Source organism: Hyperoodon ampullatus (assembly GCF_949752795.1).
Source record: "Hyperoodon ampullatus genome assembly, chromosome: 12".
Classification (NCBI taxonomy): domain Eukaryota; kingdom Metazoa; phylum Chordata; class Mammalia; order Artiodactyla; family Ziphiidae; genus Hyperoodon; species Hyperoodon ampullatus.
Window position 1 is genome coordinate 64,356,974 of NC_136925.1, and position 27,832 is coordinate 64,384,805.

A 27,832-nucleotide genomic window follows, 5' to 3' on the forward strand; every position below is an offset into this window, starting at 1 on the left:
CTGGGTATATGCCCAGGAGTGGGATTGCTAGATCATATGGCAACCCTATTTTTAGTTCTTTGAGGAAGCTCCATACTGGTTTCCATACTTACTATAATTTTTGACATGAAACAATTGATTAAGTAATTCCACATCAAAAAACACATGCAATTCTCATGCTAGGCTTGTTTTCTAGACTGATTAGCTGGAAGTGACAAGAGAAATCATGGATTATAATGCTCTCATTTTGTTTTTACTTCTCAATTTAACTTTGATGCTAAACAGCCTATAATCACTGTGCAGAATTTAGTTAGTACAAGCTGGCTGGCAGTCTGAGATGTCTTCCAGTCCACGGAGGAATGCCTGGCACCTGAGTGGAAGGTAAGTAGCAGCCCTGTATCACAGGGGGACTAGGACCACTGGCTGCTCAGAGATTAGAGATTCTCTTCAAGGAGCAACAAACTATTGCATTGATAACTCCCATTGGTGGGGGTGAGCACAGAAAGAAGAGTTCTAATGGCTTTTCAAAGCCCCAGGAGCTCTCCTATTACCCAGATACCTCAGAGGAGCATTTGCCTTGCAAAAGGATTCCCCATAGGGTTCCTTTAAATATCCAGCTTGGTAAAGGAAGGTGACATGTGTTTGGTTTTGGACAAGTTTCCTCTTTGCACAGCTTTACAAAACCATGCGCCTAATGGCACAGAACTAAAGTAGGGCATCTTCAGAGTTCCCTTCTAACACTAGGAGCTAAGCTTCTTCTTCAAAGAGGAGATTAATAGTTGCTTTAGTGGAGGGATAAAAATTCTGCAACTGGAGAATAAAAAAATCCTCACTCTCCTGTGCTATCTACCTCACAGTGGGAGTGGAGAACTAAAGCAAAACTATAAATCAGATTTTTTTAAAGTCCCATGGAAATAGTCACGAGGCTCTTCTAGAATGCCAAACTAAAAAATGTACTGATAATCATAAGAGAGCTAAACCCTACTACTTCAGTTACTTATGGGCTGAACAATGTGTGGGCTGGCAACCACTGTTAATACTGAGTAAAAGAGAAAATAAAAAAAAAATTTTTCGGAAACTTCCAGAACACACTTTTAAAAATGAGGATTTACTAACCCTAACCCTTTTCAGTGAGAAATACTTTCACATTTTCTCCAATATTTGACAATCTCTCTGCAAAGGTAGATAGTACAACCAGACTCTATGCTCTCATTCTACAGCGATGCTACATGGAGCATGATGACTAGTTTTCAAATGGTGCTCTGTGCAGAGTTCTGTAAATATTTGATTTTATCTTAAAGCTAAGATAAAAAATAACAGCTCCATAGTTCTACATGTCATTAACTTGTATTGCTAAATTAACTTTTCTGTAGTCCTATAAAACTGAAGTCACCTAAGGATTCAGGGTGAACCTTGTAAAACAAACCAATAAAACCTATTACCACTGGCAGCTACTTATCACATAATTCAGTGCTTTCAAATAGTTGCCAAACAAAACAAAATACAAAGTGAAGGCCAAGGTCCTCTTAAACTAGGCCCTTTTCTTGTTCAAAATAATCCTTTCTCCCCTCATCCACTGACCTTATGATAAGTACAAGTCTTAAATTATAGAAGTTTATAATATTAAAAAATCTGTTTCACATACCAGGTACCATGTAAGAATGTGTTTGAAAAAGATTGCTCTGCAAGGGACTGCTAGGCTAGATCATCTCTAAAGGTGATATCAGTTCTGATATTCTTGGCAATAATATTAAAAATAAGCAAAGCGCTATCATCAAAAAGACAATAAACAGGGGCTTCCCTGGTGGCGCAGTGGTTGAGAGTCCACCTGCCGATGCAGGGGACACGGGTTCGTGCCCCGGTCCGGGGAGATCCCACATGCCACGGAGTGGCTGGGCCCGTGAGCCATGGCCGCTGAGCCTGTGCGTCCAGGGCCTGTGCTCTGCAACGGGAGAGGCCACAACAGTGAGAGGCCCGTGTACCACAAAAAAAAAAAAAAAAAAAAAAGACAAGAAATAACAAGTGTTGGCAAGGATGCGGAGAAAAAGGAACCCCTGTGCACTGTTGGTGGGAATGTAAACTGGTGCAGCCACTATGGGAAACAGTATGGAGGTTCCTCAGAAAATTGAAAATAGAACTATCTTACGATCCAGCAATTCCACTTCTAGGTATTTACCTGAAGAAAACAAAAACACTAATTCAAGAAGATATATGTACTCCAATATTCACACAAACATACAGAGGACTATTACTCAGCCATAAAAAAAGAACGGAATCTTGCCATTTGCAACAGCATGGATGGACCTAGAGGGTATTATGCTAAGTGAAATAAATGAGACAGAGAAAGACAAATACTGTATGATTTCACTTATATGTGGAATCTAAAAAACAAAACAAACAAACCAGAAACAGACTTATAGATACAGGGAGCAAGTGGATGGTTGCCAGAGGGGAGGGAGGTGGGGTTGGGCAAAAGAGGTGAAGGGGATTAAGATGTACAAACTTCCAGTTATAAAATAAATAAGTCACAGGGATATAATACACAGTATAAGGAATACAGTCAACAATACTGTAATAATTTTGTATGGTGACTTATTAGGATTGTTTTGTAATGTATTTAAATGTCGAATCGGTATGTTGTACACCTGAAACTATATTGTACAACAGTTACACTCCAATTAAATTTTTTTTTTTTTTTTGCGGTACGCGGGTCTCTCACCGTTGTGGTCTCTCCCCTTGTGGAGCACAGGCTCCGGATGCGCAGGCTCAGCGGCCATGGCTCACGGGCCCAGCTGCTCTGCAGCATGTGGGATCTTCCCAGACCGGGGCACGAACCCGCATCCCCTGCATCGGCAGGCGGACTCTCAACCACTGTGCCACCAGGGGAGCCCCAATTAAAAATTCTTAATTAAAAAGAAATTTAAAGTAGCCTAATAACTCGATACCCGTTGAATCTTAAAAGACCAAAATATCGCAAAATTATTATCCATAAGTTAAAAGCATGAAAGGCTGACAATTATTAGTAGTTCCAATGTGTGTCACCTTTTAAGCCTAGTTTAAAAGATAATGCCTTTTTTCCCCCCAAGATTAAGTTTATGTCACAAAAATATTTACATAGTAGTATAATAAACAGTAGCATATCAAATGAACACGATGCTGGTCTAAGAATAAATTAGGCCATACAGGGACCTCCCTGGTGGTGCAGTGGTTAAGAATCCACCTGCCAATGCAGGGGACACAGGTTCGATCCCTGGTCCAGGAAGATCCCACATGCAATGGAGCAACTAAATCCGTGTGCCACAACTACTGAGCCTGTGCTCTAGAGCCCGTGAGCCACAACTACTGAGCCTGTGCTCTAGAGCCCATGAGCCACAACTACTGAGCCTGCATGCCTACAGCCCGTGCTCCGCAACAAGAGAAACCACCGCAATGAGAAGCCTGTGCACTGCAATGAAGAGCAGCCCCCACTCGCCGCAACTAGAGAAAGCCCGGTCTACAGCCATACCACCCTGAATGCGCCTGATCTCGTCTGATCTCGGAAGCTAAGCAGGGTCGGGCCTGGTGAGTACTTGGATGGGAGAAAGCCCGCGCGCAACAACGAAGACCCAACGCAGCCAAAAAAAAAAAAAAAAAAAATTAGTCCATATAAATTTATGGCAGATGACCAATTTTTTATACCCTTATCAGATTTCTGCAATCTAGTAAACTCATCAAATTCCATTGTCATTTATCTTATTCCAACTCTACGGGAAATCTAGGAAAATTTCCTCCTGTCAAGTTGCAATGGCTCTCAGTTTCTAAACCATGGCTTTGTTCATTAAAAACTGAGTTTATTGTCTGTGGAGTGAGATGTAAGTGAGTACTAGCCATCATGAATAAACAAAGACTTTTCAAACACTGAACTGATGGTAAGAGCAAGGCAAAGCATAATTTAAAGCCAGGTTATGCAAGTAACCACAGGAGGGAAACACGATACTAAATGTAACAGAAGCTCTGTCTTTAACACATACGTCTCTTGCAACAGAAATTAAGAGTAAAACCATGCTATTGTTCTCACAGTACTACTTGGATAAAGGTGTCACTGTTTATTGTGTCCTTTGGTTTCCCAGCCACAAATTTCTTCCTCCTTCCTTTCATGTCAAACTATTTTCTTTAGCGCAAGGACAATGGACGAACACCTTGGTAGACCAAAGTTTTTAATATAGAAGCAAAAAATACTGTCATAGGATTAGATGGTTACCTAAACATCTTGTGAATTTAATACTGTTCTGTCCTCCAAACCTTCACATATTAAACTATTCTTTAGACTTTCTGTTTTAATATTTTAGATATGCTGAGAGTCTGCTGCAAGAAGATTTAGAGTTATCTTCAAAATCACTTTCTCTACTGGAAATCCTTGATGAATTTCCACTCTCTCTGTTTTGCTCCTAAATGTTTTGAATTAGTGACAATGAGCTGGAATATACAGCAGTCACAGACAGTTCCAAAATCCCAGTGGCTTAATACAACAAGAGGATTCTTTCCTGCATGTTCTCCTGGTCCAGGCAGAGCTACTGGGGGCTCTGCTCACCACAGTCACGCAGGGACCAGGCTGAGGGAAGGTCCTTCTCAGCTTGTGCTTGGACCATCACGCAGCAGCGCTGGGAGAATGTGCGTTTCACACTGGCTCTGGGAACTTCTGCCAGAAATAACCAGAGTTTACTTCCGCTCCTATTTCTTTGGACACAACAAGCCACATACACAGCCATACCTAACTTCAGAGGGGACAAGGAGGGGCCACCCTACCTCATAAGCAAGGGGGAGAATGAGACTACCCCACACCAGCTCTAATGACTCCTCCAAAAAGAGGGACGACACTGAATCTATGATTTTCCAGATTCTTGTCACCCATTCTCCCGACACTTACTAAGTGTTTATTTCCAATCCTTCCTGAATGAGACTGAGAGGCTTTCGATGTGGAATCTGTGATGAAAAGCTACCCTGCTGTGTTTCAGTAACAGGGTGTTGACCTTTGGGAGGGACTCTATGGGGAAGCCGCTGAGTATCTGGAATCCAGGACAAACCAGGCACCGCTCACCACCTGTGAGACCTGGGGGGACAGCATTTTAACCTCCTGGAAACTCAGATCCCACCTCTAGCACTAGCACATTACTTCTGGAAAGCTGTCATGAGAATCAGTCAACAAATATTTCCAAGTACTTTGCTCTTTAAGGTGAGAGACTAGGTCAGGGTGTGTCAGGACTTTGCACAGAACCCTCCACCTGGCGGGTGCTAAAAAAACAGTCACTGCTGTCAGCATTTACCACATAAACCATAACTACCTCAAACTCTCCCACTTTTTTTTCATTCATTCATTCATTCATGTATTTTGCGGTACGCGGGCCTCTCACTGTTGTGGCCTCTCCCGTTGCGGAGCACAGGCTCCGGACGCGCAGGCTCACTGGCCACGGCTCATGGGCCTAGCCGCTCCGCAGCATGTGGGATCTTCCCGGATCGGGGCATGAACCCGTGCCCCTGCATCGGCAGGCGGACTCTCAACCACTGCACCACCAGGGAAGCCCCAAACTCTCCCACTTTTAAAAGCCAGTAAGCAATTCCATAACAAGACCTGCTTGGCTACATAGTTGTTTTTTTCTTTTTTAATAAACTTATTTATTTTATTTATTTTTGGCTGCATTGGGTCTTCGTTGCTGCATGCGGGCTTTCTCTAGTTGTGGTGAGTGGGGGCTACTCTTCGTTGTGGTGCGTGGGCTTCTCATTGCGGTGGCTTCTCTTGTTGCGGAGCACGGGCTCTAGGCACGCGGGCTTCAGTAGTTGTGGCTCGTGGGCTCCAGAGCGCAGGCTCAGTAGTTGTGGCGCACAGGCTTAGTTGCTCCGCGGCATGTGGGATCTTCCCGGACCAGGGCTCGAACCCGTGTCCCCTGCGTTGGCAGGCGGATTCTTAACCACCGTGCCACCAGGGAAGCCCTACACAGTTCTTTAAGATTCTACAGTTTGACCAAGCTGTTGGCTACATCTTTACCAAAACATCAGGAGGTTGTATGGCTTTTCCTAAGTCAGTATGACACTCATACGGGGATTCTCTCACTGTCAATGGCCTGAACATTTATTTCTAACTCCTCTCAATCCAAAAAAGAGCACAAATATTTGAATTAATCTAACTACAAAATTTACAAACCTAATCAGTTTCATGTAACACAAAGTCTTATACTTAGGGGCATTTTTACACTGAAAGAGTATTAGCCAGGTGCTTGGTAAATGTATTTGATATATTGTAACTATCAAAGCAAGGAGAGAAAAGGATCAAGGTTCTCTGATCTGAAAGTATGTGTGCTGGGTGGAACTGTGTCCCTAGAAAAGATATGCTGAAGTCCTAACCCCTGGTACCTGTGAACGTGACTTCACTTGGAAATAGTCTTTCCAGATGTAAGCATGTTAGAATGAGATCACTAGAGTGGGTCCTAATCCAGTATGACTGATAGGTTTATGAGAAGAGGAAAAAGAGACACCAGGACCATTCGGAGACACACTGACACAGAGGGAAGACAGCCTTGTGAAGACAGAGGCAGAGACTGGAGTCATGCTGCCATAAGTCAAAGAGCATGTGGGATCACCAGAAACTGGAAGAGGGCAAGGAGGGATTCTCCACTAGAGGTTGAAGGGAGCATGGCCCTGCCAACACCTTGATTTTGGACTTACAGCCTCCAGAACTGTAAGACAATAAAGTTCTGCTGTTTTTGTTTTTGTTTTTAGTTCTACTGTTTTAAGACGCCCAGTTTGTGGTACTTTGTCATTGCAGCCCTAGGAAATTAACCCAGTGTGGAACCAGGAGATGCTAAGATGTGAAAGACACTCATAACGATCTTCAAAGAAACGGGGCAGGGGTGCCTTTGGCAGAAATCTTAGAGGATCATGGAAAAGAAACTGTGACAGGAATTGGGCATCTGGAGATGCCCGTTTGGCTACTGAAGAGCTGTGCAACTCTGGGCAAGAAACATCTGTCAGCTTCAGGACCAACCTCTAAGGTCCCAAGAAAAGTTACCCTTTGTAGTAGGAAAAGGCGAGATGTAAAAACAATTCTCAGCAGACGTACTAACTACTGCGTATTAATAATATTGCCTTTGATTGAGGGCTGCCTATGAACAAGCCATCGCTCTAAGCACTTTACGTACAGTAAATCATTTACTCTGCACAATGGGCCTAAGAGATGGGGATATATATATATATTTGTTTGTTTGCAGTACGCGGGCCTCTCACTGTTGTGGCCTCTCCCGTTGCGGAACACAGGCTCCGGATGCACAGGCTCAGCACCCTCCCGGACCGGGTAACCCTGCATCAGCAGGCGGACTCTCAACCACTGTGCCACCAGGGAAGCCCGGGGATAATAATTATCCACACTTTACGTATGAAAAGCTTGAGACACAAAAAGAAACTTGCTCCAATTGGTGGAGCCAACATTAGAGTCCAGGTATTCTGGCCCCAAACCTGGTGCTCTTTCCTGAGAGATCAACTTGCTTATGACGAGAAACTACCCTCCTTCAGATCTCTCCGTACCACACTTAATTATGTATAAAATAACATTAGCCTTTATCTAGCAAATCAGTACATTCACTTTTGGGTTTTAGTTTCCTTAAACTCTTTCCAAGAAAGAAAAGATGTTAAACTAGTTTTATTATAGTTTTTCCCCTATACTTACATTTCCATAACAACAAGAACAAAAATATGAGTACAAAATGAAATAAGTAAATGTTCACCTAAAAGCATGTTGGTATTTAAGGTCTACTAAAATTAAGATTAGAGATGGACTCTTAACTTTTCCTCAAAGGGAAAGCAGGTCTGTAGGTGAAAACACTGCATATCTCAAATGGGTAATGAAAATATTAGCAGACTCAGAATTTTAAGATGAAAAAGAAAATCTTTTGATCCCTTCTGGAAGTTATTTTATAAATTCTTCAATTTATATTAATTATACATATTAATATATAATGTATATTATCATCATCAGTTCCCAAACCCTCTTATAGATGATGGCATCCAGGGTCTACTGGCCGGCAGTGGCAGCCGCCATGCTTACCCGCCAGGGAACCCAAGTCACTGTGCTACTTCAAGACAGCTCAATCAAAATCCTTTGAGGTTTACTTCAAATCCCCTTTTCCACAAAGCCTTCCCTAGTTACTACAACGTTCCATGCTAGCCTGAACTCTTCAATATTATAAACCATATCACATGCTTCCTTAGATCCTCTGCTATGCCAGGTTCAATTGGTGATTTTTAACGAAAGAATAGCAAAGAAAAGGAGTAAGGAGGTAGAGTAGCAATTACTGCCAAAAAAGGCAGGATCGAAGTTGGAAGAAGTCATTAACCCCTAAGACAATTCTCTTTTCTTGATTCCTCACGTATACTCCAGAGGAAAGCATCCCCATCCCACGTTTATCTGTTAAGTCATAAATGTTTATGAATCATCTACTACCTGCCAAGTGCTGTTATAGGCGCAGGAGATTCCACAGTGAACAGAACAAACAAAAATTCCTGTCTTCATAGCGCTTATGCTCTAAGAGGTCACAGACACCAAACAGTAAAAAGAATCAACTACATAATACATAAGAAGGTCCTAAGTGCTAAGAGAAAAATAAAGCACGGAAGGGCATAGGGAGTGGTACTGAAGCAGGGCTACCTGAGTGGTGACATCTGCGTGAAGAAAGTGGGTTCCATCACCCTGAGAAAGAGCTGGAGGGAAGAGTGATCTGGGCTGGGGGAAGAGGAAGGACAATAGGAGACGGTTAGACAGGTAAAGGGGGAGCAGGTTACATAGGGCCTTGGAGGTTCCTGTAAGGACTCTGGCTGAAACCACAAGGCCGGCGGGTAGCCTCTGGAGACTGCCAACAGAGAAGTGACATGATCTCACCTGTATTTACCACCTTCCTCCAGATGCTATGACTCAGCTAACAGTACTCAAATACATGAATTCCAACCAAACCACAATAAGAGTCTGAACGTTACCTGTATGAGGAAAAGTAAATCACCTAGTGATGCTAGTAAAAGCACACTGGCATTTTTACCATTGATATGTATAATTAATTTTTTCATATTTATAATTCTGTAAGAGACAATTATAAGTGAAAAATTTCATGAATTTATTATAAAGACTTTGAAGTATACTCTGAGAGAACAAAGTTTTTAACTTAAATAAATGGTTACTAAATTCTGACTTACTTAAACGAGAGCTAGAAGGAAAAGGAGGAGATGGAGAAAGAGAAATTGAATGCAAGGTGGGAAGAAAAAGGGATTCGTCGTTTATTCCCTAAGGAAATGATGTGGTAAGATGAGTGGATGCTAAAAGGGAAAAAAGTGAGGTTTGCTGAACGTTAGCTTGTCTGAGTAAGAAGAGAAAGCAATGATAAAGGAAGTATTTAAAATGAGCAGCGCTGCTGTCCTTAAAAAACTAAAAATAGAGTTACCATATGATACAGCAATCCCACCCCTGGGCATATATCTGGAGAAAACTCCAATTCGAAAAGATAGACGCAGTGTTCATAGCAGCACTATTTACAATAGCCAAGACATGGAAGCAACCTAAATGTCCGACAGGTGAATGGATAAAGAAGATGTGGTACATATACATAATGGAATATTACTCAGCCTTAAAAAGGACGAAATAATACCATTTGCAGCAACATGGATGGACCTAGAGATTATCATACTAAGTGAAGTAAGTCAGTCAGAGAAAGACAAATATCATATGATATCACTTATATATGGAATATAAAAACAATGATACAAATGAATGTATTTACAAAACAGAAATAGACTCATAGACATACAAAACAAACTTATTGTTACCAAAGGGGATAGCAGGGGAGATAGCGGGGGTAGGGGAGAGAGATAAATTAGGAATTTGGGATTAACATATACACACCACTATATATAAAATAGGTGAACCACAAGGACCGACTGTAGAGCACAGGGAACTATATTCACTACCTTGTAATAACCTATAATGGAAAAGAATCTGAAAAAGCATATATATATATATATATATATATACACACACACACACACACACACACACACATATGTACAACTGAATCACTTTGCTGTACACTTGAAACTAACACAATACTGTAAATTAATTATACTTAAAAAAAAAGAAAACAAGCACTGCTGCATTAAAAGCCAAAAGGACTGGTTAAGAAAGATTATTTTGTCATTTTTCAGGTTGTATGTATAGTGGTGGTGTATATGAGCATGAACTGCTAGCAAAGTGCTGAAACATTCAGGTCAAAAGCACAATGTTGGTATTTTACAACAGTACAGCATTTTAGATGTACCATACTTTAAAATCTGAATGTGGTTTCTTTTTAACAGTATTAAATCTTTCATAATTCTCCTCCTATAATTCAAGGTCATTAACAATTGGGAGGACTCCAGTTCCAAAGATAATTATAAATAGTGGTCATGATGTACTGCTTCAGTGAGAATGTTCTGTGATGAACCACAGTCTAAAACACTTTTTTTCAGATCACTGATTTTTAAAGCCATTACCCTGATGACACTTTATAAATGCGTTATTTTCTAAACTGAAAGCCCTTGGCCATCATTATTTGATTTGTGTGTAAAATATTTCTGTGGGAATTGAAGGAAAGCAGATATTATACCTGTCTTATGGATTATAAAACACAAGTGTTTTAAGTTTCTGGTAGATCCAGGTTTCCAAACTTCTATCCCAGTTATTTATCCATCAGATTATCAATGACAGGGTCAAACGCCAGTTCTATTACATATCTTTGTCCGGTACCAGAGAACTGAGAACACAGAAGACTACAAACATATATTTAGAAGAAAATAAATAATCAATTCCAGTCCAACAGCTGTATCAGATCTTATATAGCTAAAGATTCTAGTTTGAGCTTTCAAGTAACAAGCATGTAGGAAAATTTTACTGCACTCAAATATTATGCTCTGTAAACATTAGGGAACTTATTTTTTTAATGAAAATCAAACCAAAATGCATTTTAAAATAGAAGGGATCTGCCTTCTAGTATCTTAATTTATTGGGTTTGGCAATCCTGAGCAAGAGAAAGAAATCATACTGGTACTGTAGTTCAGATTCTGCCTTGCCAGTCATGTATATTGGATTTTCCAAAATTACATTTGGACTTTCCATAAATTCTTTTCTTCAAAACAGCTGCACTTCAATTTATTTAAATCGTCTTTAAGAATCAACAAATTAGAACATAATTAAGAGACTATAAATGGTCAAATGTTTTTAAGTTATTCAGTTAATTGCAGCATATCAAGTGAGTTGAAAAGCTATGTTAAATCTAAAGACACCATGGAGTTAATATAGATATTTTCAATGGATATTGTCCTAGATAATTTGACAGCAATTTAAAATAATAGATTCCAAATAAATATTCCTTTTTGGTTTACTATTACACTAATGATTCATTCTTTTCTCCCCTCTCCACTTAAGAGTAAGAGTTTGTATTGATATGAAGTTATACAGCAATACTTACAATGATATAAAAGCATATTATTATATATGAAGTATTATATCCAAATTTGTCTTCCAAAAACTGCATATATGAGTCCATAAGACAACTTCTTTATCAATCGTCACGTCAAAGATACTTTGCATCCAAAGTACGATAAAATAAAAAAGAAAAGGAGAAAATATATGGCTTAATGATTGAGCCCAAGTCTCCCTAAAGGTTCTGAAATATCTCCTCTCTTAATGGTGCATATGAGACAAAATGTTCCAGGTGTTAGAGTATACTTTGTTTAACTGCAGGTAAGAAAGAGACGGCCAATCAGAAAATATGCCAACAATCACCCACGTGTCAAGGAGAAGGAAGCGTCCTGGAAGGAGATGAATCAGTTTGTTCAAGTAACCTTCTGCTAACAGCCAGGGAGATGAATGGCGACAGTCAAGGGCTCAAACTCTGACAGTCAACAGCTGTGTGTTCGAACCCTAGCTTGCGATGAGCTAGTGAAACTGAAGGGGTACAACTTTCAAGGTGTTTACGATTTAGCTGACTGATTAAACAAGTTCACATGACAATTTATGGAGCACTGGTTCTCCCAGTTAAGGTGCATCAGGATCCCTTGGGGGCTTGTTAACCACTTGGCTGACCAGTGGGTCCCAGAGTGTCTGATTCAGTGGGTCTGGAGTGGGGACCGAGAACTTGCATTTCTAATAAGTTCCCAGGTGATGGTCTTACTGCTGGTCTGGGAGCCACAGGAGGAGAAAACTGTTTCAGAGGCAGGTAAGTAGCCACAGAGAAGGAGAAACAATATTAAAGGTGCTTGATGTGAAATCCATTCAACCATTTGGGGTCGGTGTGACATAAAAGGAAAAGTCTTCCAATTAGAGGAGAGGCTCCCGAAGAAGGAAGCAGAATTTCCATAGTTTAAGATTTCCTACATATTCCAGGTGAGAAATGATAAAAGGCCCAAGGGGAAAAGAGAGTTAATCTGTTTCTTTTATTATGTCACAGATGATCCACACTCACCAACAGAATAACTTGAGAGGAAAACAGGAAACAAAGGACAAAGAAGAATTTAACAGATCACTGCAGGAGGAGGAGAAATGCTATATCTGGTATTTGCTTTCGGTTCCTAAGGAATACTGTTGTGTTTCAGAAAAAGCTTTAATTTTGCTCCTGTAGAAGTACTTTACAGGTCAAGATTCCCTTAAACCGCTTGAAGAGGTCTTGTTATTTTAACGTACCACTTCAGCTCAGCTTTAAACACAGCTTCCTGATTCAGGCTGCTTCCACCTGTCTCTTGATTACTGTGGTCATCTCTGCCCAGCGTCCTGCATCACCCTGATCCCTTTTACTGCAAACTTTTAACACAGAACCAGATTTAACCATTTAAAAATGATGAGTCAGATTATGTCACTTCTGAGCTCAAACCTCTCCAATGGCTTCCCAGGCCCTGAAAGCAAAAGCCAATGTCCTCCTAAAGGTGTCTAAGCCAGACATGATTTACTCAGTGTGGGTGGCCAGGGAGTTCATTAAATGAATGAACCATCAGTACTTGAAAGGGTACTGTGATTATGTGACAGAAGGGCCAGCCCCATCCCTCACCCAGGTGTATTTTAGCTTTGGCCATACTTTCCATCTTAATTTACCCAAGGCATGGGACCTGCCTATCTATCTGGTACACCACCCATGTCATTAGTGTTTATTAAGCACAGCTGGCCGGTATGGGCTGGGGCCAGCAGCAACACAGAATTTAAGGGGGAAGGGGTCCCAATCATACATATGTTCAGGAAATAAGAGGATGAGGGAAGAGCTGGTAGGGAAGATGATACTCAGTGCTCTATTTGGGTTATCTATACAAGAAAATTTGGTCTTGGTAGAACTTCAGGGACACTGACCAAATCCAGCATGAAGACACTAATTCCATCACAGGCAACTCCCCCAAAGATTTCTGGTCAGATAGAACAGAAGTCACAGGAAAGCTCCCAGAAAAGTTTTGGGAAGGAGTAAGGTAGAGGAGAGATGGTCAGAAAAGCCATCTTTGAAATGGATGGGTTTTGCCAAAGGAGGGGGGCGGTAATGACAAGCAGACTGCTGGATTCATATGCCTAACACTTATTTTAGCACTATTCCAAATGACTTCTCATTTCAATCTCCTTAGTGAGTTTGGGGAGATAAAGTGGTCAGGATGGGAAAATGTGGTGTCATCAGCTCAACAGTCACACAGGAAATGAATGTGCTGACTAATATACAGAAAAGGCATTGAAAAGAGTCTTTTCGCTCCATACCCTGGGACCAGCATCTCCTTCACTGACATTAAACACCATAGGCAATCTCACTTATGCAGAAGGGCAAAAAAAGATCATTTTGACGGATATTCTCCCTCTATGGTTAATTTCTATTAGGGTGGAATAAAAACCTCCCAAAACACAGGAAGTAAATATTAAAACTTATACCATTGGATAAAACTGTTAGCCTTATTTTTCATTGCAAACCATGGAAGGAATTATTCCTCAAATGTTATTTGCCATGGCAGAAAACTGGTTTTTAACATTTCTTCTCTTCACATACCCAAAGTCATTTAAGGAGATTTGAAGAACTAAATTAGATTTAAATTAAGGTGAAAGCTTTCTGGTGCCCATGATAAATGTGAAGGTGCTGCGAGTTTGCAAGCCCTAGTTGAGCACCACCAGAGCACAGCCCAACTAGAGGTGATCTCATTTCACTTTAGAATGAAAAAGCCCTATCACTGGCAGTCGTGGAGCATCACCAAGGTTACTCAATATCAAATAGCCTGCAAAGATTCTAAACCAACACCAGGGACTTCAGTTGTTCAGGGAATGATAACAAACCTTATCCACAGTACCTTCAATGTAGCATTTTTATGCTGCGCTGGGTGAAATATAGCAGCCACTCAAGTTACGCACTTTATCAGGAATTAAAATGGAATTGCTGAAACAGCAGACTGACCATGGACACAAAAACAAAACAAAAAGCCTTTTGTTTAAACAACCCATAGTGCTTTGTTAAGACCTGGATCATGTAAATGACTGTCTTTGCTATTCTACCTTTTGTGTGTTGCTTACCATTAAAAAAAAAGCAACAGGTCTCTTTACCCACTGAAAAAGCAATGATTGTTCCTTTTTCTTTGCTCTTGCATCTGACTTCCCTCTCACAGGTTAAGTACCCTTTCAGGGTTATCATACCCAGAGAGTTAGTATTATAAAAAAAATGTTGTGTGCCATCAAATCAAACAACAGAAGTTAAACCGCCACCTTTGTGTATCATTCCATTCTGTTACTTTTTTATTTTTGTCTTTACACTTCTCTTTTCTCAATAGAGAATTCAATCCATTGTTTCATCAGGTTGGGCAACTTTCCCTAAGGATAAAAATTCCAAAGGAAGTCTAATGAAATACTAAACATTAAAAAAAAGTCTTTAATAACATTGCCATTTGTCTTTGAAAAGTCAACCTAATTAAATTCGCAAGCACTGAACAAGAGAGCTCCAAATGAAGTCATCCTTCTCACCAAGGAACTAGTCACAGAGTGGGGGCCATTTTTCTATCAAGACTCCAACACCCCTTAATAAACAAATTCAATGTTTCTTTGCTCCATCTCAAAATGCCCTTTCCCCAGTCCTGTCTGGGAACTAGAAGTCGAAACCTGACCTCTGCCTGCGCCCGTTCACTGCCTGCTGTCTCCTCAGGGAATGCTCCGATTCTCTCTTTATATTTGCAACCTTTTCTCCTCCTGTGGGCTCTTTTGTCTACAAGCATGTTTTGATTGGCTCTAGTTTTTAAAACAAATAATACTACTACTTCTAGCCTGCCACCACCTCAAAATACTGTCCTTTTTCTCTTTGCCTTGTTGACATCATTTATTTCTTAAGAAATGTTACTTGTATTATTTGTCTGCTTGTTAAAATAATTATCTCATGAAACCTGGCTTCTTAAATCCACAGACCCCCTTGAAACCACTCTTTTGACGGTTACCAATGACTGCCTACTGACCAGTTCAGTAGCCTCTCTTCTGACTCTGCCCATCCCCGAGCACCGTGGTCACTGACCCATCCTGATCTCCTCTTCCTCCCCAGTTACTCTTTTCCTGACTTCTTCAGCCCCCTAGATCAAAGCCTTCCAGGCTCAACCTTCACAACTCCTCTCCCTGCACTCTCTCTATCTCCAATCTCCTCACTCCCGTGTTCTCACCACTTGTTCTGTGACTGTGACTGATCTTCCTCATGAGTTCGAGATGAACTTTCCAGGACCTCCACAAATACAACAGTATTTACAGTACCAGGCACTGGGGTCACACAAGTGACAAGAAAAGGTCCTGCTGCCAAAGGTCTTGCTGTCAGGTGGGGGGAAAAACATGTGAACACAGTTTCTAGTTTAATGGAGGGGTGTAAGGTTCTGTGGGCATGTGTAGAAAAGTGGGTAAGGGATGCCCACGTCTGCCAGGAGGAGTCCAGGAAAGCTTTGGGGGAATCTGAGCATCAACCAGATGACCCTTACAAGGGGAATAGGAGTTGGCCAGGTGTGAGAGGTTGTGGATTAGAAGAGAGAGGAAGTGGATTGAAACGTGGGGTGGAGAGAAAGGGAGGGGAAGACAAGCCAGGGTTCCAACAGAAGGACTTTATCCTTATGTGTAAGGGCACAAGGTAAAGACCTTGGGTGGAGGAGGAGAGAAGCATGGGGGAGAAAGGGTGATTTGTCAGGTGAAGCTGGACAAACAGGGGTAAGGAAGGTTCTCAGATGCTAAGGAAGTTAGGTTTTATCCTGCCAATGGTGGAAAGCTGGTAAAAAATGTTTAATGAGAGGCATGATCAGATTTCTGTTTTAAAGACAACACCCATGGACAAGGGTGTGGCTCAGTAATACCACCATTATCAACCTTGTGAGTTATTCACACACTTCTTTCTCTGACGAGGTGTAAACCAGGAAAGCAGCCATGTTGATTTATCTCTGACTCTGCTACAACATACAGACCAGTGCCTCATTTGCTGGGTGCACTTAGAAACTTTTATGTCACCACAAACTTAGATTTGTGGACAATTCAATTTGTCAGTATTTGTGTTCAGCCGTAAATTGTATCTTTGTGTTAATAAACTTTGCATACCACTCTTAAACAGTTAAAAGAGGCCAATCAGAAGTTTGGAGCTTAGAAGGGAACTTGGAGATTGAAAATTGTTTTCCAGAGGAGGGAGCCAAGTACAAAAATGGGATATGGGGCTTCCCTGGTGGCACAGTGGTTAAGAGTCCACCTGCCAATGCAGGGAACACGGGTTTGAGCCCTGGTCCGGGAAGATTCCACATGCCACGGAGCAACTAAGCCCGTGCGCCACAGCTACTGAGACTGCGCTCTAGAGCCCGCGAGCCACAACTAGTGAGCCCACGTGCCACAACTACTGAAGCCCGTGCGCCTAGAGCCCGTGCTCCGCAGCAAGAGAAGCCACCACAATAAGAAGCCCACGCACTGCAACAAAGAGTAGCCCTGCTTGCCGCAACTAGAGAAACCCCGCGCGCAGCAACGAAGACCACACACAGTCAAAAATAAATAAATTAAATAAATAAATTTATTTAAAAAAAAAAGGTATATGATTTTCCAACATCTCACGGGCTACTGGCAGCACCGGAATCACAATTCTGGTCTCCTATCTCATTTTTCAGAACAGTTACTGACAACAGAACAAGATGTCAATGCCTCTGTGGTTCAGGAAAGATGAGACAATTACACATCCTACTTCTGTTCAGCGGCTTTTCCAGAATAATGAACCACTCCCTGCCCTGCCCTCAACTCTATGCCTATTTTTGTTTAAACTAGTAAATAAGTTAAAATTCTCCATGAATGAAATTTAATGTTTCTTTCTTATAAAAAAAAAATGAAAGATAATCCTTCTTTAACCAGTGACATTTAACCGTCTCCTTTTACACATCAATTTTACCAAAGGATTCTTCAGGAAGAATGTAAGTAAAGAAGTAGGCAGGGCTTCCCTGGTGGCGCAGTGGTTGAGGGTCCACCTGCCGATGCAGGGGACACAGGTTCGTGCCCCGGTCCGGGAAGATCCCACATGCCGCGGAGCGGCTGGGCCCGTGAGCCATGGCCGCTGAGCCTGTGCGTCCAGAGCCTGTGCTCCGCAACGGGAGAGGCCACAACAGTGAGAGGCCCGAATTCCGCAAAAAGAAAAAAAAAAAAAAAAAAAAAGAAGTAGGCAAAGAGTAAACTGGCTACAAGTGCTAAACCATTGGTATATTTAATGTTTCTAATCCCTTATCTTTCTTTTGTCGCTTTTATAACCTATTTATTACTATTTTTTTAAGTCCATCGAGGTACTAATGACCTACTGTTGCCCTAAAAATATGCACCAAATGCTATTAGGATGAAACAATGGTTACAGATGTTTGTCACACATGATGTCTCATGATGAAGCCCCCTTTCTTTATTTCTCTTAAACATATTTGACTTTTAATGAAATCAGGAATGAGTGAAGAGAAGTTTTCATGAGCAACAGGGAAGCCACCAACCTTAGGCTATTTTGCATTTCCTAAATTAACTGGCTGAAGAAACCAAATCTGCCTTGAGCCTTTGGATTCCCCACGTAAGCCCTGTCCCAGTGACCCTTCTGGAAGTTGAGGGCAGCTGAAGAGGCGTCAGAGATAGGCCCTTGGGATCTGAGATCAAAACAGGCCAGCATGGGCTGAGAAACCTGATTTGGAGTTCTTGGCAGAGCCATCTATAAACTGCAAAGCAGCTGTCAATTAATCCCTTAACTCTGATAGGTCCTGGCTTACTTATCTACAAAATGGAAAGGGGATTTATTAACCAGAGGACCGGGGAGGGCCTTTCTAGCTCTAGCATCCTGGGCATCTTTCAGAGGTTGATGGGGAGTCGGGGAAAAGGAATCTTGCTCATGTGGATGAAATGAACAAGTGTCTATGGCTGTCACTGTCATCTGACAATGTTCCTTGTTCTCTTCCTCTCTCACTCCTCCCCACTGTATATCCCTGGAGCATAATGGCTGGGAGAGGAAGTGCCAGCTAAATCATGACAGCCATTTGGGAAAGAGGGCTGAAAGTTCTATCTGTATTCCATTGCACTTAAAAGGCACCCTTCTTTCTACAAACACTGCTTCCACATTGAGGGGCAGGTACTTTGAGATACTTTATATAAATAAGTTGGTTTTATTCCCACGAAAACAGATATTATGATCTTATTTTATAGATGAAAAAAAAAGCTCAAAATGTTAAAGCGATAAACTCAAAATTAAACTCAAATAATATATTCCTAGTACATAACAGAGGCAGGATGTGAACCTAGATGTGACCCATACACTTTTCATGAAACCTGAGCTTTTCCTACTAGAAAGCAAGAACAACAGGAGGCTTCTGGAGTTCAGGTCATATTCTGTTTTTTGACCAGAGTAATAATAGTTACATAGATGTTTGCTTTATAATTATTTGTTAAACTGTACAAGTCTTATGTATTTGTCTGTGTTCTATGTCATAATTTTTAAAAAGTGACAGAAAAGAAAAACATGAAGAATTCATTGTCATTAGCACAAGGTGGGCAAAGCAGATGTTCGTCCTGAGCCTGTCTGGGTGGTGAGCAGATGTATCATTCCAAGAGAGACAGCTCTCAGCCAACATCCCCCAGGTCATGCCTAGAAAAGTGTCTTCCAGAAAGCTCTGTAAAAAATGCCACAGGACCCCCAAGAGGAGACTCTATAGCCAAAACCACAGGGCACCTGGGATATCCCAGGGGCCATCAGCCCAATGCAGACAAATGAGACCACCAAGCCCCCTCATCAAATCCAGAGATCCCCACAGCCCTTCCCAGAACAGACTTACTTGTCCAAGTCAAAATGCAACTAGTAGGTGGTTTCTTGACAATGAAAGGTAGATGCAGTGACCCTTAGATAAAGTCTGTGTGTCACGAACTGTCAGAGAAACCTGGCTGGGACTACTTGGAAACCTTGTCCATAATTTTAAGAAAGGTACACCACTCTTTAATGTTAAATAGGTTGGTCCGTACACACACACACACACACACACACACACACACACACACACACACACTGTTGTTTTAAATCAGTTGGTACAAATAGTCATTTCTTTGAAGTGTAAATCCCCAATTCTTATCTCTCCAGATATAATAAACATAACCTTCTGACTCTGAATTAACACAGGCCAGATCCAACATTCCTCCCTGTGCTTACACTTCTAATTCTAGAGCCACAGAGCAGGCTGACCTGCTAAAATGTGTTTCTTCACTGTGACTAGACGGTTTCTGATACCAACAACAGATGCTCTGTGAACTAATTCAGGCAGGAGTTAACACAGATGCAGTCACCAAACTGCCTGTTAAACATAGTATGAGAAAGTATGTTTATTTCTCTCCCAAGTTGGCCTTCTGGGGGCATGAAACCTGAAAAATAACATGTTTCAGCCTTTAATAATCTTAAAACTGTCAAATGAGGCCTACAGGTTGTGAAGAAATAAAATCTGAAACTTTCACTGAGTCTGAGCGAGCCCACCACATCCCTCAATTCCCCTTTTCCCACTGAACTGTGGCCCCTTCAATATATATAAAAACTACCTAGATAAAAATTTAGATAGATAAAGGTTACTGACCATCACAACTAACTCTGATGAAGTTCATGAAGGGTTCAAATAACTATGGAAATTAAAAGGGAAGAATTCTTCTGGAAATTCAGTAAAATTCACTATTCATTACTAGCCAGATGTCCTGTTTACCCAAATATCAAAATACTCTTAAAATATGGGTACGGACTTCCCTGGTGGTGCAGTGGTTGGGAATCTGCCTGCCACTGCAGGGAACACGGGTTCAATCCCTGGTCCGGGAAGATCCCACATGCCGCGGAGCAATTAAGCCTGTGCACCACAACTACTGAGCCTGCGCTCTAGAGCCTGCGAGCCACAACTACTGAGCCCGTGTGCCACAACTACCGAAGCCCACACGCCTAGAGCCCATGCTTTGCAACAAGAGAAGCCACTGCAATGAGAAGCCGGCGCACTGCAACGAAGAGTAGTCCCCGCTCGCCACAACTAGAGAAAGCCCACGCACAGCAACAAAGACCCAACACAGCCAAAAATAAAAAACCAAAAACAAATGGGTACACGTTTGTATTGTTGTTAGCAATAAGTCATTACCTAAATCTCTAGTAACTAAATAAATCAACAAAACCAAATCATTTGATCCAAGAGCATGGTCACTAAATTCTATCAAGTTCTCCAGAGACTAGCCCCCAACAACAAACACAAAAGATCTCTGCTTTATTTGGACCGGAATGGAAACCACCTGCTGCAGGCACTCCACATGCTGTGTGACGCACCAGGAAAGCCCATCTCCTCCGCAGTGGGGGAATGGGAGAGTGCTGGTCTCCCAGTGCTGTTCTGGCTGACCAAGCTCTCCCCTATATGCCCAGCCTACCTCACGCCCATCTCCATTACACTACTGTCTGTTTACTTCAGTCTTGACACCAGACAGCAAGCTCAGCTCTTTAAAGCTGGACACCCACGACCTTTTGTCTCTTCATTTAAAAACTCCTGGCATAGCACAGAATTGATTCTTAAATATGTATTAAGTAGTGTCTATTATCTACCTTTATGTACTAACTCAAGCTTAGCTTTTTCGTAGAAGCATTTTCAATAAACCTGTCCCTTCCTCAACCACTCTACTGACCAGTAAGCATTTGTGCATTACTTTAACATAAGCAAATGTTTACAACACTTAGTTATTAACTTATTAGTACTCACTGTATCATTTCCCTCTGTATTTTATGGTCCTCAGGAGGGGAGCTGAGCGCCCCACAAAAACTGACAGAACAGCTCAGACAATGAGCACTTAATGATTAAGAAAAAGCACCAACCTGTTTAACATTAAACGATAGTATTCCTTCCTTAAAACAGTGGACAAAGTCACAGTAAGACTAAAAGGAGGAACAAAATATTAGAATGATCATTGTGAATAGTGACCTACCTTTCTATATTTTTAAGCAAAGGCTGTTGAGGTCAAATTAACTTAGACTGATAATCTTATATAACATCATACTTCAATAGTTGCCATATAGTAAGGGACTGGATTTTTTCTTTTTAATCTTCACTGATAATGAGGCAATAAATACTCTGCACTCATGCTGTGTTTATTTCGAGTTGCTAACATGATGTAGGGGAAGTGGTATGTGAAGTTTCTGTACATGTGACTAAAAGTAAATAAATGAAGAACAAAAGAACTCAGACGTTCTTTCTCATTTCATCTTTCTCAACCACTATTCTTCAAGTTATCAGTTATCTGAAATCTCTTAAGGTGCATTTAAATCCAGATTTAAAAGTTGAGCTCTAAGAATTTCCCAAACTTATTAATTTTATTAATAGTAAATCCCTTCGATGAACAATTTTAGGGCATTTAAGCAATCACTGAAGCATTTACCTTTTCAAAATAAAATCTAAGTGTAGGCAAAACCAGTGGTGATGATATTTCATAGGTATTTGTTGAACAGTCCAAAAGAAAATAAAATCAGAAAAATCTATATACAGATGCTCAGTGTTCTAAGGGCAGAAAAGAGAAGCTCTGATCTGGTACTTGAAAATACATGAAAGAGGCAGTGAAGCACAATTTCCTGGAGGGTGATCAAAAAACCACTGGGCCTGAATATTCAAACTCACATATACCTTTGAGAAAGCATTCTCTACAAGCCAGACCATGCAGTGTTCTGTCTTCAGAGCAACAAAGAGAAATGTTAACAATGGCACTCCCTCAGGGGTTTGTCCTGGGAACCGTGCCATTTAATCTTCTTCTTAATTCTTTGGTGGAGGAAGGTGAGCTCTACGTAGAGAAGCTCTTTGTCAAAATTTACTAAAGACAAATCACTAGGAACTGAAGGGATCTAGAAGAAATTGTGGTTGGATTTAGGCACCTCATGAAGTAAACAAAGGTCAAAGTACAACTCCAAGGCCATACGGAAGAGCCCAACTAATGTGATTCTTATTTAAGCGTGTAGTCACTACATATACAGGGTATTCAGTCTAAATGAAAAAGGGAGCCCAATAATGTCCTCATTGCTGGAGAGTCCAATGCCAAGACTGTAAGATACAAGATACATAAGACTGCAAGATACATATGGGATAACTGAAGCGTTATAAAAGATTAAAGGAAGAAAAAATAGGGCCATGATCGAAAATGTTTGTATAGTTCTGCTCAGAATACCACATCTATTCTGAGTCTATTGACAGCTATTCCTTCTCTCTCTAAGCAGAGATTATCTGCTTTCTTTAATTACAATACAGCCATTTTTGGCACCTCTCGAGTATTTTCCACATTGTGATTTGCACTCTGGATATAAGTATAAATTCCTCGAGGGCTGAGACCCTGTCTGTGTATTCTGCATTTCTGCCAGAATAACAGGTTTCAAACAAAAGGTTGTTAAAGGCAGCACTTAAGAATATGGGCTCTAGAGCCTGAGACTGTCCAAGGTGAAATCTTGCTTTTGCCACTAACTTTGAGATCTTAGGCAAGTTTCTAATCTTTGTGTCTCTATGTTGTCATCTGTAAAACTGGCACAGTAATGGTTTGTAGATTATTGTGAGGATTAAGAGATAATATGTGCAGTGGTTTAGAGCAATACTTGGTATAGAGTTGAATGTTTAATAAATGTTAGCTAGTAACCACAGTAGTTATAGTAACAGTACATTAATATATGAATTACTTAATAAATGACTGATACACAAGTAAAAACTAGCATAAAAATTACAGCGGTCCTCATGCTGGGTTTTTCTTGAATCAATAACAGTATTTCTTAGATGTAAGTCTTTCACAATTAGATAAAATATAGGATGCCTGGTTAAATTAAAGTTCAGATAAGCAACAAGTACTTTTTTAGTATAGTTAGATCCCAAACAGCACATAGGAGAAAACTGGTAGAAGCAGAGTCTGGTAGGATAAGAATGCGGGTTTGTTGTTTTCAGAGGAAGCCTCTGAACCTTAAAAGTCACTTCTTCCTCTTTTAAAGAAGCTCCTCCCTCCTTTATCACTTTTAGGATGCCTTCTTTGTACCATGCATAAACTCTTCTTAACATCAGCAACAAGCTGAGGTAAAAATGAGAATTTTAAACTAGATACAGGTGTACACTCTTCCTGGATTTCCTACTGGCCGCAGTGCACTCTGCCCACCTGGGCTTAAAGGAGCCCCGTTGGGTGCTGCCCAAGTTCTGATAAATCAAACCACTCTGCACTCCTTCACAGTCTATATTTAGGTCCCCTTTCCACCCAACTTGAACTAACTGAACAAACCATTACAAAGTACTAGCTTTAACAATTTGCTTGGAATACTTACAATAGTCTTAAAAAGGCAGTGGCAAAAGTTCCCACATCAGCAGGTGTTTATTTGGATTAAATTGGTACTAGTGGTTGAGACGTGCCAGAGGGTTCTAACATGGAGCAGGCTCTTTAAGGACAGATTTGCATATCTGTAAATTGGCAGCTTTCAGAGACCAGAACATATTAGGCATGTATTAGGTTGTGTGTATTTATGATATTTTATAAAGACACAGCATACTATCCATTCATTATAAATAGCAACCAAATCTATGCTTTCAATTCTAACAGTCAATAATCCAAGAACAGCAAGCTTGCAGGGCACCATCTTACCCCTCAATACTGATTTGAGGTTGAGCTTGGCTTGGCGGTGCAGGTCCTCTACGCAGGGGGGTCTTGTGGTGGGAAGGAACACATTCTCCTGCTGGTGCCATGGAGCAGTGTAGTGGACTGTCCACCGACTCTCCTCATCTAGGTTGGACACAGCTGTAGAAAGAAAGAACACATTCAGAGGTCAACTTAAATGTGTTACATCAAGGGGGGTTCTTGGTACCTAACACATCCATAGGTAAGGGCCAGCAAGGGAAAAATGGAACAAATTTTGAATAAGATTCAATCTCAGATCCCAGGGGTCCTTGCCACTGTGTTTCGTGTTTGTTCAGTTAATTGTTTCCCAGCTTTTCAGGTCCTCCCTCTACTCCAATGTTAGAAAATGATTAACAAAATCAATGAAGACCTCCAACTCCTGCTGAACTCCGCCATGACAAATAATAGTCAATTGTACTATGTCACTGCTTTAGTAAATGTTAGATTGTCAAGACAGAAAACAAATTTTCTCCTAAGAAAATTCTTTCTTTCACCTCTAAGGCATTATTTTTAAAACATCACTGTTATAAACTCAATTGAATTTTTACAAAACTAATCATAAACATTCAAGGCAATACATTTAAATAGCATATCTAATTAGAAATCCATTTGTGCTACAAAATTTTCTCTGTATTTCTTGCTTTCATGGAATACTTTTATATTCCAATGTTTTTAGAAATTCCAATGCAATTGACTTTTCCCAATATAATCCAATTCAATTGAATTTTTCCAACACAAAAGAGATTGAGGACGTCAGAGGGGGAAATGATAGGCAGGCTAAATCTCTATGACAATTTTCCTTTATCCTTCTAGGGACTGGGATCGCTTTGTCTACGCATTTCATTTTTTCCTGACAACACAATCTAAATAGGGTACCAATGGATCCCAACATGAAGCTGACAGCACCATAAATATTCAACAACAATTTTTTAAATACTCTCTATATAACTGCTGCCATAAGCCAGGTGTAGAAGAGACTAAAGAAGTTTGAGAAGGACCCTGTGCTGAGGCAGTTACTGAGGGTGACAAGCCTAACCCCTGTGAAACCAGCAGATACGACAATTGTGAGTCAGGGGCGAGTCTTCCCCTACCTCTGAACTATGCCACACAGGGCACGCTGGGCGTACTTGTTTCTACAACGTACTATGTCCCTGGAAATGAGACCATAAAGTAGACTCTCAAAATAAAATCAACAGGCGTGCATGAACTATTGAACCTTTCTATTTGAACATGTTTAAAATTAACTCAATGTACCTTACAGTACAGCTATTACAGCCATTAAACAGATCAAATGAACTAATATATGTAAAGTCTTAGCTTATGAAATAACTCATGTAAATAATGGCTGTGGGGAGAGCAGTGCAATTACTTGAAGGTAGCTCCTGACTTTTCAACCATCACTGAAGAGGAACTTGGCCTTTCTCAGTGCCCCTGGGAACATAAGCCACCACATATACCATGGTCAGCGCTCACCCCATATACCATCTTCTCTACAGCTACTGAATTCTACAAGCCAGGCTTTAAATAATTCATTTCCTAAATCATCCCACCTTCTCCAGTTGTAAGATAAATTAGTACTAGGGACGTGATATGCAACATGATGAACACAAGTAACACTGCTGTGTTCTATATAAAAGTTGTTAAGAGAGTATATCTTCAGAATTCTCATCACAAAGAAAAATTTTTTTTCTTTTTCTTTTGTAACTATATGAGATGATGAATGTTCACTAAACTTACTGTGAAAATCATTTCATGATGTATGCAAGTCAAATCATTATGCTATATACCTTAAACGTACACAGTGCTATATGTCAATTATATCTCAATAAAACTGGACAAAATGTTTTTTAAAACCATCCCACTTTCTCCATAAATTGCTAAATGGGAAAATAAACATTGAGAACTAGACATCAAGTTAAAAACAGAAATGTCCTGTGTGCTTTCTGCTTTTAATGTTTGCTAAAAGCAGCATGTAAACTAGGCACCTGGCATTTCACATAACCTCCGTGGAACAAATGTTTTGCATGGTGCACAGAACTATCAAACTTAATCTATAAAATCCACAGAGACCCGATTTAGCTCTTAGTTATGTATCTGAGAATCTTGCGCAGGGTGGGACTCACCATATGTCCCCCAAAGAGTAGCCACAGTTAATTACAATGTTTTGTGCTAATGTCTATTTATTTGAAAGACTGAATTACCATACTTCATAGTTAGAAAATACTGAAAATTGAAACTCTTCCTATTCGCCAATTACAAATCAAATCCAAGTAATAGTGTCTGTGTCATCACACCATCAGCCCCACCACACAGCTACCAAACTGGCTCCTAAGAAAGAACAGTTGTCTCTCCCCTGGTGTATCTCACTCTTGCCAGGGCAGACTTTAATCAGTCCATCCAAAGACAGCCTTCAATCAGGGAAGCTGTAGAAACGAGCCCCAAGGGCTGTTCTTTTGCTTTCTCCAAAGTTTCTCTTACCAGTGCTCCTGCCCATGGCACATTTATCCAGTTTAAATCCACTGGTCCAAAAACTAAAGTAAAATAAAATAAACCAACAACTATGTAAAAACAGAACCATGCATTTATAAAAAGTATACTTTCCAAAGAATGAAGAAGCGCCTGGATTAAAGAAATTTAAACCAGTTGGTAAGAATACAATGAAGCCACATCACAAAAGCTGTGCACTTTACAATGACTGATCAGTCTAGACAGAGCCTGTCCTTGAGCTCTTAAATACCTGACAGAGTGCCAGGGAGTTTTAGAGGATCATCCCCACCAAAAACATGTGATACATTACACAGAGGCTCCTCATATATTTAGCCAAAGAATCAAAAAACCATACACTGTACATCAAGGAAGACAAAAAGTAAATACAAGGGGTTTTTCCCCCCCCCTTCTTCAAAGGACTTCCTTTGAGAAGCAGAAATGAATTCACCTAAAACCCCAACCATAAATAAATAAGACATGCTAAAAAAAAAATCACAGAATTCTGCCCTAGAGTTACAAAAGTCTGAGGTGTTTGAACAACTTGGTATAGAATGGAGTTTAGCTCATGCCAATTATGCTGTTTCACACTCTTAATTCCGTCACTCGAAAGGATGAAGTAGTACATAACACACACACACATACACACACACTCGCATGTAGTGGGGGAGAAAAGAAACTACTTACTTTTCTTCCTAAAAAGTTTAATTAAAGACTTGATCTTTGTATTAATAAAGACCACCATTTCCAGGATGTCTACATAGGGCTTAGAAATTTGAATCACATTAAAAGCTCAGTGCAGCAAGCAGGTGGCAAGCGGCATCCTTCTGCTCCAGATCTCGAACTTTCTTCCTCTGGCCTTGAATCCTTAGACATCTGCCCGGGGTGATGTAACTTTGAGGTTGAGCTTATTGTCAGACAGTTACAAACCATTAACAGTCCTTGAACCTGAAACGCTCCCACTGAAACCTAATCTTTAAGGCTGAGAGCGGCCAGTGACAACGTGTACAGAAAGAAAGAGAAAGCCAATCACAGTTCTTATTTGCATGATAGCCACATCAGTCTTTCTGCCTTGGTGCTCAATTATTCAGTTTTCTCTCCAATAGATCAGAAGTTTCTCCTCTCTGGATTCCACAAAAACAGTGCAGATTCTCCTTAAGGAAGTTGAGGTGAAGTAAATGT

At 40.7% G+C, this 27,832-nt stretch overlaps 1 protein-coding gene across 5 annotated transcripts in view; it reads right to left on the minus strand.

Moving 5' to 3' along the window:
• The window catches only part of NHSL1 (NHS like 1), a gene marked incomplete at its 5' end in the record, with an annotated part of 243,045 nt that overhangs the window by 31,295 nt on the left and 183,918 nt on the right, over window positions 1-27,832 (minus strand). For 4 of the 5 annotated variants that reach the window (XM_079716116.1, XM_079716114.1, XM_079716117.1 and 1 more), the window contains one exon: window positions 24,134-24,286. In XM_079716116.1, the coding sequence (XP_079572242.1) occupies window positions 24,134-24,286 (153 nt within the window). Of the gene's footprint in view, window positions 1-24,133; window positions 24,287-27,337; window positions 27,396-27,832 lie in introns of those variants that run through there. The other variant, XM_079716118.1, reaches the window with a different exon arrangement.